Here is a 9,881-nt window from a genome sequence, read left to right on the forward strand (position 1 = left end):
GTATATGGGGGGGGGGGTCACATCACACTCACTACTCACTCACACTCCCGGACCATGTACTGTACATATACCAGTCTCTATGCTGCTGTATATGAGGGGGGGGGGTCACATCACACTCACTGCTCAGTCACACTCCCGGACCATGTACTGTACATATACCAGTCTCTATGCTGCTGTATATGGGGGGGGGGGGGGTCGGGTCACATCACACTCACTGCTCAGTCACACTCCCGGACCATGTACTGTACATATACCAGTCTCTATGCTGCTGTATATGAGGGGGGGTCACATCACACTCACTACTCGCTCACACTCCCGAACCATCTACTGTACATATACCAGTCTCTATGCTGCTGTATATGAGGGGGGGTCACATCACACTCACTACTCACTCACACTCCCGGACCATGTACTGTACATATACCAGTCTCTATGCTGCTGTATATAATGGGGGGGTCACATCACACTCACTACTCAGTCACACTCCCGGACCATCTACTGTTCTTCCTGGTGATCCCATGTCCAGCGGGATGTAGTGTGCGTCCCAGCGCTCAGGGTGCCGGCAGGTGGAAGAGTGGCGCTGGAATCCTGACACCTGTCAGAATACTGATGCCAGGATCCCGACAGATGACATGCCGAACATACTGTAAGTATCTGAGGAGGGGGGGTAGGGTTAGGTTGTGGGAAGGGAGGGTTAGGGTTAGGCTGCGAGAGGGCTAGGGTTAGGTTGTGGGAAGGGAGGGTTAGGGCTAGGCTGCAGGGGGTTTAGGGTTAGGCTGTGGGAAGGGAGGGTTAGGGTTAGGCTGTGGGAAGTGAGGGTTAGGCTGCGGGAAGGGAGGGTTAGGGCTTGGCTGCGGGAAGGGAGGGTTAGGGCTAGGCTGCGGGGGGGGGTTAGGGTTAGGCTGCGGGAAGGGAGGGTTAGGGCTAGGCTGCGGGGGGGTTAGGGTTAGGCTGTGGGAAGGGAGGGTTAGGGCTAGGCTGCGGGGGGTTAGGGTTAGGCTGTGGGAAGGGAGGGTTAGGGCTAGGCTGCAGGGGGGTTAGGGTTAGGCTGCGGGAGGTTTAGGGTTAGGCTGCGGGGGGGTTAGGGTTAGGCTGTGGGAAGGGAGGGTTAGGCTGCGGGGGGAGGGTTAGGGTTAGGCTGCCAGGGGTTAGGCTGTGGGAAGTGAGGGTTAGGGTTAGGCTGCGGGGGGTTTGGGTTAAGCGGTGGGAAGGAAGGGTCAGGGTTATGGGGTGGTAAGGGGGAAGGGTACGTAATTTACCCTAAATTTGTCAGGATACTGGCCATCAAGATGCCGGTGTTGGTCTTCTGACCGCCGGCATTCTAAGCGCAGGGATCCCATATCCAACCCTGTCCAGCACATGAGACACAGAGACATGATGGCTGACACAGGGGGGAGTACAAGGGAAGATTACTAGTAGATAAGGCACGGGGGACTTGGAGCAGTGAGGATGTCAGTACACACTGGGTAGATGCAATTCTTACCAGGACCCTACACACTACAATAACATACACATATAGGACATGTCATTTGTTGAACATTTAATCCCCTGATGATTATGATTTGGATCTCTGGATGGGATCGGTATGAAATCCCGCCAATCATAATCCCGACGGTCTATATACCGACACCCATTGACCGATGGTCGAAATCCCGACAAGGTCTAAATACCGACACGGACTAAATACCGACATGTAAAATACCGACAAGGTCTAAATACCGACATGTGAAATGCCGACAGGTCGAAATACCGACATGCATTTTTTGATGTTTTTTTGTGTGTATGTTGACATAAATCAACATGGACACCATATAAAGTGTACCGCGTCCCCTCGCATGGCTCGCTGCGCTCGCCATGCTTCGGGCACGGTGCTTCGCTGCGCTCGGCACACTATTATATTCCCCCTCCAGGTCCACTGGGACGGTAAAGTATGAACAAGTCGGTTTTAATGAAAAAAATCATGAAAAACTTGTGTCGGTATTTCGACCTGTCGGCATTTTACATGTCGGTATTTAGACCTTGTCGGTATTTTACATGTCGGTATTTAGTCCGTGTCGGTATTTAGACCTTGTCGGGATTTCGACCATCGGTCAATGGGTGTCGGTATATAGTCCGTCGGGATTATGATTGGAGGTAAAGCGACTGCATCCCCTCTGGATGTAGCTATACGCTAGATTTAGTACAAGGTAAAAGAGACATGTTTGTGTATAAGTCATTGGGCATCTTTTCCATCCATTCCTCGGTCATCCCTCGTTGTACACGGCAACGTGTTTGGTTTTGCACAGTTCTCCTTATACACATCAAGGTCTGCCCCTGCTCTGTTCTCAGTAGAAGCCTCAGCTACTTACTAGTGCACCCCAGTGTGCGGAGAGGCTGTAATACCTGCAGGTACACTATGTGTGTATGTGTAATGTCTATAACAGGTTGTGCTGAAAGCCCTGGAGACTGAGGGCAGGATGCAATGAACAAGGCATGTACAGTCAGGTCAGATCCAGAGCAAAATGACAGGGGGGGCACCATGATAGTGGAAGTCGGGGGTTGGGGGGAAAGGGGGGGGGTTCTTTTGCTCATGTTACTGGGTGTGGCTCATAACATGGGTTGTGGCCTCACAGGGAATGGCATGCCGACGAGCCACTCTGCACTACTAGTTGCCACTGTATGGTGCAATCAGGGTAACGAAGCATGTGTTTGGATTTGTGTATGCAAATAATGCAGGATGTGGGATACAATGAGTGATATAGAGTGGGGAGCGGGAGGTGGCACGGAGGTTTGCAGTCAGATAGGATAGCGGGGTCACTGACTGTGGAAAAGGCATTATGCAGTGGTTTGGACAGTGATAGGAGGAATAAAGTCAGTGTTTTTCTATATTTAACTTTAAATGCCTTTGAGACATCCATGAGCAGATGCAGTGTTGGAACTAGTGAGTGGTGGGCCCAGGTGCGACAAAATGCTTTGGGCCCCTCCACCATCCCATCCAAGTTCACCCCCTCACCCCTGGAGAGGATCTGGTGAGGGGGACCTGCTCGGGGCCAGGGAAATGGATACCTAGCAACAGTGCCGTAACTAGACATTTTAGTGCTGTGTGCAAGAAACAGCATTGGAGCCCCCCCCCCCCCCCTTCTATGTAAAACAGGGGCAGTGCGTGCCATAGGCGCGTGCAAAAAATATAGAGGCGTGTACACAAAATAATATCAATTCACAGTAGTCTCCATTATTCAAATTACGCCGCATAGTAGCACCACTACACCAGGTAGAGCCCCTTTTACACATTAAGGCAGACAGCGTCCCCTTTTTACACATAACGGCAGACAGCGTCCCCTTTTTACACATTACGGCAGACAGCGTCCCCTTTTTACACATAACGGCAGACAGCGTCCCCCTTTTTACACATTACGGCAGACAGCGTCCCCCTTTTTACACATTATGGCAGACAGCGTCCCCTTTTTACACATAACGGCAGACAGCGTCCCCTTTTTACACATTACGGCAGACAGCGTCCCCTTTTTACACAGAACGGCAGACAGCGTCCCCTTTTTACACATTACGGCAGACAGCGTCCACTTTTTACACATAACGGCAGACAGCGTCCCCTTTTTACACATTACGGCAGACAGCGTCCCCTTTTTACACATAACGGCAGACAGCGTCCCCCTTTTTACACATTACGGCAGACAGCGTCCCCCTTTTTACACATTACGGCAGACAGCATCCCCTTTTTACACAGAACGGCAGACAGCGTCCCCTTTTTACACATTACGGCAGACAGCGTCCACTTTTTACACATAACGGCAGCCAGTCCCCCTTTTTACACATAACGGCAGACAGCATCCCCTTTTTACACATAACGGCAGACAGCGTCCCCTTTTTACACATAACGGCAGACAGCGTCCCCTTTTTACACACAACGGCAGACAGCGTCCCCTTTTTACACAACGGCAGACAGCGTCCCCTTTTTACACATAACGGGAGACAGCGTCCCCTTTTTACACATAACGGCAGACAGCGTCCCCTTTTTACACATAACGGCAGACAGCGTCCCCTTTTTACACATAACGGCAGACAGCGTCCACTTTTTACACATAACGGCAGACAGCGTCCCCTTTTTACACATTACGGCAGACAGCGTCCCCCTTTTTACACATTACGGCAGACAGTCCCCCTTTTTTTACACATTACGGCAGACAGTGTCCCCCTTTTTACACATTACGGCAGACAGCGTCCCTTTTTTACACATTACGGCAGACAGCGTCATGTAATGAGTCAGTTTGACTCATTACATGCCGCGCTGGATTTGGGCCCCTGGACAGTGGCGGGCCCCAGTGCAAGGCACTGCTTGCACTAGTGGTAGTTCCGCCACTGAGCAGATGGCTGAATGACAGTTTAAGATGATGCCTAATAAAGATTTATTAAGCTCGGTGAAGTGATAAAGTGGAAGGTGATAAAGTACCAGCCAGTCAGCTCCTAACTTAACTTCTATGTCACAGGCTGGTTTTTAAAAATGACAGTTAGGAGCTGAGTGGCTGGTGCTTTATCACCTTCCACTTTATCATTTCATCATGCTTAATAAATCTGCACCTGAGCTCTCTGACAGAATCGCTGTATGAAAATCTGAACAGGGAACGTTTTGGGGGCACGTTTTGTCAGTATTTCCCACAACCTCTGTCCCCTTGCAAGTGATAACAATCTTACTTACAGTGGTCAGCGAGGGGAGCCGTTGGTGAAGATGCCTGCTCTGGCTCCCTGGTCAACTGGGGTCTCTAGAAGGGCAAGAGAGCACCAGAGCATTGGAGGAGTTCGGGGAGTCTGAGCTGCCCAGCACCCAGCCAGCATGACAGGGTATGCTGGAGACGAGAGCTTAACCCTGTCACTGTGCCGAGTACGGGCAGCGGCGGGACCCGGCAGCGGCAGCATCAGTCCGGGCTGAAGGGAGCTAGGAGTGCCCTTAAATCACGACCCGATCCCCCCCCCCGCACGTGCGCGCGCGCGCCGCTCCGGCCAGCCCTGTTGCTATGCGACCGGAATGTTATGAGTATAAAGGCTTCAAAAATTATCCTAAACGACAGGGGGGGCACGTGCCTGGGTGCCCCCCCCCCCCCTGAATCCGCCACTGTGTACAGAACAAGACATGGTTTAGCCGTGCACATTACTGCCCCGTAAAATCAATGTCCATCATCAGCCGCCATCCCACACGGCTGACAAATTCTGACTTTATTACATCCCGGCTTAATAGCGAGGTAAATATGCTAATTACCATTTATTATCTATTTATGACTAATCTTAATCATTAGCCTCTCACAAAGGTCATTTCCAAGTTAATAAAGAAAGACAATTCCTTTCTGTGCTGTATACTCTGTCAGTTACATATGTATGTACCTGTGTATACAGTAGTATTCTCACATGAACAGGTCCTTAAATATTTATTTTATAGGTGATTACAGATTGTCACCAACCTTTCTGTCCGGGAGGCCCCGCTGCTCCTGCGATACCCGGGGGTCCTGCAAATAATATATAATACATAACACATGTACAGTATGTGATAATAATGAGTGATGTATATATAGTACATGATATAAATACTGAATCACAATATCAGCAACTTATCTCTCTACCTATGTGGATACATTCTATTGTGAACTACATACATATATATATATATATATATATATATATTAGATGTTTCCTTTTCTATATAAGATTCCAATAAATGAAACATTTTATTGATACATTAACATTATAGATAAGATGGATATATGTTATGGTAATATAGATATGAAAGTGAAAGTGAGATGACTGTGTTACTTGTATATTAAAAATATATTTAAAATAAATCAGAGATCCAGCTATTGTTCAATGCTAAATCCCATCCCCTTACATAGTAACAGACATGAGAATTATCATGTAGGGGAATCCCATAAATTGGAGTTACTCAGCCGGCCGACACCCACGACCATTCCGTCTCCAGATTTCATATCCTGGAGAATTATAATACAAAGTGCACCCTGCTGGGACGTCACGCAGATGCTGATTGGATAACTGACTGCCCTAATGACATCATTACCAATCTGATAGTGTCTGATTATTACTGCCCCAATCTATATATCCTGCAACATAATTACTGTATATATACATTCCCCTAACAGAACTATATATACGTTTCCTCTGTCCTCAGTAGAACAGTCTCATTGCAATATGGGTCCCTATAGTAGAAGCAGGACCTGCTAGTACCAACCTCTCTCTCCTGGAGGTCCACGTTCTCCTTTATCTCCTTGGGCTCCGGGTGTCCCAGGACATCCTTTCAGGATAGTCAGCTGCTCTAGGCCACCTGGAAAAAATAGAACAAAATATGAACTATAATGTCAGACCTTATCAATCACTTAGATATTTATAGATAACAATGGTTTGGGCTAAAATATTGTAGAGGGTTTTTTATTTTGTTATTCCTTTGTTGTTTTTTATTCTGTCATTTTTAAATTTCATTTTCGAATACAAAACTTTTACAATTTTTTCACCTTTTTACCTTCAGATTTATTCGTTTATAATAAACTATTACAACTTTTACCAGCTTGTTTTTCTTCCTTTATTTCTGTGTTTTTCAGTATTGTTTTCATTGCACCAGTCACAGTGGTCTATTTGTGCTACCCCGAGAGTAACAAAAGCTGCCCTCTGACTATAACTGAGGGTGCAGCAGAGGTGATACATCTGGGGACAGCTGAAATAAATGACTCTGATCATACAACTGCATGGCTGAAAGGCACAGAAGGAAGACAGAATAATAAAAGAATATATTTAGTAAAAGTTTAAAGCAGATATTTAAAAACTACTAATTTAGAGTAACATTACAATGGAAAAATAACTTAAGCATAGACAATATTCATCTTGTGTGGTGCTGTAGTTTCCAAATAAATGGGGTTCATCAAATACAGTATATAGATATTAGAATCTTTTATGGGCAATAAGACTATTTGACTTATTTGCATCATCATTAACATTTAAGGCAATTACTTAGGTGAAACAGGTGTTGGAAAACCCAGTGACCAGGACTCACCTGAGCAGGTGTCCTCAGCGTTACTGAGAGTGGTGACCAGAAAGAAGAACATAAGTGATGAGGACAGCATTGCGGATTCAGGGATTCTGCTCCTTCAATCTCGCACTGACACCTTCCTATCTTATTCTGCTTTCTGTGGAGAACGTATTCACTATTTATAGGCTGGTAGATCTTTTCTCAATAATAATCGCACAATGGAAATTATTACTCAGTATTAGCTGATCTTCAAACAGTACACAATTCCTAATAGCTAAAACATCTACACCCTGTGGTGAGAATACCCATCACCATGTTTTCCTGGTCCGGGCAAACACACGTAGATGCCAGCTGCCATTGTTACGATTTCATAATATCAAGATGACTGTGATCAGTATCTTAGGTCAACACAAGTAAGATGGAGACTGTGGTGAGAGCGGGGTGCGGGGTTACTTGTAAAATAAAGGTTAGGTCCACTTGGCATCCCTCCTCACCTGCACAGGTTACACTGACTGTCACACATCGCTTATACAGTATATACTGTAAGCTTATGATTGTTGTACACTGCTCCCAAATGTCTCCAGGCCCTGATGCTGGGAGAGGCTGTAGTGGTGTACTTCTTTTTCATCCAACCACTACAGCCCTCTCAGGTCCTCAGCCACACACTTCTGCTGCTGGCTCATGCTGGCTAGCGCCACCGCCTCTTCTCTTCTTCATCCAAACACCGGCACCTGTCCTATTTGTTGATCCTGGTGTCTTCTGGCCCCGCGGGCACAGGAGCCCATCTTCTTTCGGTGCCACCTGACTCCGCTGCTCCCCAGTGGTATCTGATGTCACATGCCAGGAGCGGGGCCAGCCACAGAGCAGCAAGCTCTGATTGGTTCACCGTGGCCTCTTTCTATTAGCTGCCGCTCCATGAGCTATGATTGGCTCACGGAGGGTACTAGTTTTGAAAGCCCACGGCTGGTGCTTCCTATTGGCTGCCATCCCAGCACCAGTATCCATGGTGCACATCTCCACACAAGCACAGCAGGGAGCCTGCTGAAATGTGATGTACTGGGGGGGTTCTGTTACTGACCCTGATATAAGATGTCCAGAATCCAGTGAGGAATCTGTATCTTAAATTAGTGCTAATGAAGCCGCACCACCATGAGATCCTCGCTTTACTTAAGAGACAATGGTAGGTGAAAATGTTTAAAGTAAAAAAACATGCTTACATTGTAGTATTTTGATTAATTTAATGGAGGCTCTAAATAATGCACTTGTGATATCATTAACACACGCATTGTTAGGTGTCCTTAATTACTAGTAACAGAACAGAGTATTAAGTATGTTTATTTCCTATTATTTTTCTCTTTTCATGTCTTTCTCATGTTTGGCTAGCTCCGACGTTCCCCAAAGCTGTTGGCCTGGTGGCCTATTCGGAATCTGAGAAGGAGGTTGAAGTCACAACCATGGATGCAGACATAAAACCCCCAGTCCCTACCCAGTAGCAGCCAGCAAGTCAGGTGGAAGAAGACTCCGGCCTCCGCCAGCAGCAGCTAGCACCAAAAACCCCAAATGAAAACCATCAGCCGGCAGCTAAGGAAGCTGAACAAAAGCTAAAAATATGATTAAAATATATATATATATATATATATATATATATATATATATACACACAAACAACAGCAAGGACCGGCACTCCTATGTGCCATGCAGTGTAAAGTGCCCAGGTGCCAGTAAATAATACACAGTCTTGTAGAGGGAGACGGCACTCCAGGGCTTAATGAAACATGCCTATAGCAACTTCAAAGAAAGCTGTCGGCGCAGCATAATGCAGTCAACGTTTCATTTAATTGCTTAAATTTCGTCAGGACAATATCATTGATATTGTCCTGACGAAATTTTAGCAATTAAATGAAACGTTGACTGCATTATGCTGCGCCGACAGCTTTCTTTGAAGTTGCTATAGGCATGTTTCATTAAGCCCTGGAGTGCCGTCTCCCTCTACAAGACTATATATATATATATATATATATAATTTTTTTGTTGCTAAACCCCAGTGTACTATACTATTATTTTTTTGTGACACTGCTGGTCAGACCACAGTATAAACTCATCAGCTAAGTGGTTAAATCCGATCATTCCCGAACTTGGGGGTTACAAGTCAAACCAAGACATGTCGCAGTTCCTCTCGGCTAACTGGATCTCAAAATGAGGCAAAACAAGACGGCTCATGCATGTTTTGTATTGCATATATGTCCCGCTCCGCTTTTGTGGGAGTGCTGATAGCGGTAACGCGTAGATAACCATGTTTCAATATGGGGAGAAAAGACATAGGGGCCCTATTTTTATAACCAGCACCGGGGTCCACTAACAGGGGGCTAATGCCACAGCCAGAGGACACACTTCATGGAGGCACCGTGGCTAAAGCATTGACCCTCCTAATTAGTCAGTCCATGCTAGGGATTCCTGGGGGATTGTTGACCCCTCCAATTAACCCCCCCCCCCCTCCAGGGCACCCACGGCCAGGGCTGAAGCCCCTAGGCTGTGGGTGATGACTTGATAGTCCATTCAGTTAAAGTTGAGAAATTATATTGCCTTTTACAGGTAGCAGCAAGCCTCCCCCACATGCTAGTGCTTGGAGAACCACAAGTACCAGCATGCAGGGTATTAAAGGCCCGCTGTTATCTCTAGTCACCCCTGTAAATTAAATATTAAAATTAATAAAGTACACACAGTGAATGTACAACTTTGAGAAACACACTCACGCTCAGATTCACTCATACTTATCTAAACTCCCTGTAGCCATACTGTCCCCTACTCCAAGTATCAACCCCATTTGCTGTAAAAAAAAATCCATACTCACCTATCCCTG

General features: G+C 46.5%; 1 protein-coding gene across 4 annotated transcripts in view; it reads right to left on the reverse strand.

Annotated features, from left to right (window-relative positions):
* Positions 1-7,168, reverse strand: part of LOC134948168 (ficolin-2-like) — a 625,934-nt gene extending 618,766 nt beyond the window's left edge. For 2 of the 4 annotated variants that reach the window (XM_063935996.1, XM_063935993.1), the window contains exons 1-3: positions 7,046-7,130; positions 6,230-6,322; positions 5,451-5,495 (exon numbers count right to left, since the gene is read on the reverse strand). In XM_063935996.1, coding sequence (XP_063792066.1) covers positions 5,451-5,495; positions 6,230-6,322; positions 7,046-7,115 — 208 coding nt within the window. In that variant the 5' untranslated portion in view covers positions 7,116-7,130. Of the gene's footprint in view, positions 1-5,450; positions 5,496-6,229; positions 6,323-7,045 lie in introns of all 4 variants that reach the window. The other 2 variants (XM_063935995.1, XM_063935994.1) reach the window with 1 other exon arrangement.
* Between the last annotated feature and the right edge of the window lie 2,713 nt (positions 7,169-9,881).

This window comes from Pseudophryne corroboree, chromosome 8 (genome assembly GCF_028390025.1).
Source record: "Pseudophryne corroboree isolate aPseCor3 chromosome 8, aPseCor3.hap2, whole genome shotgun sequence".
Taxonomy (NCBI): domain Eukaryota; kingdom Metazoa; phylum Chordata; class Amphibia; order Anura; family Myobatrachidae; genus Pseudophryne; species Pseudophryne corroboree.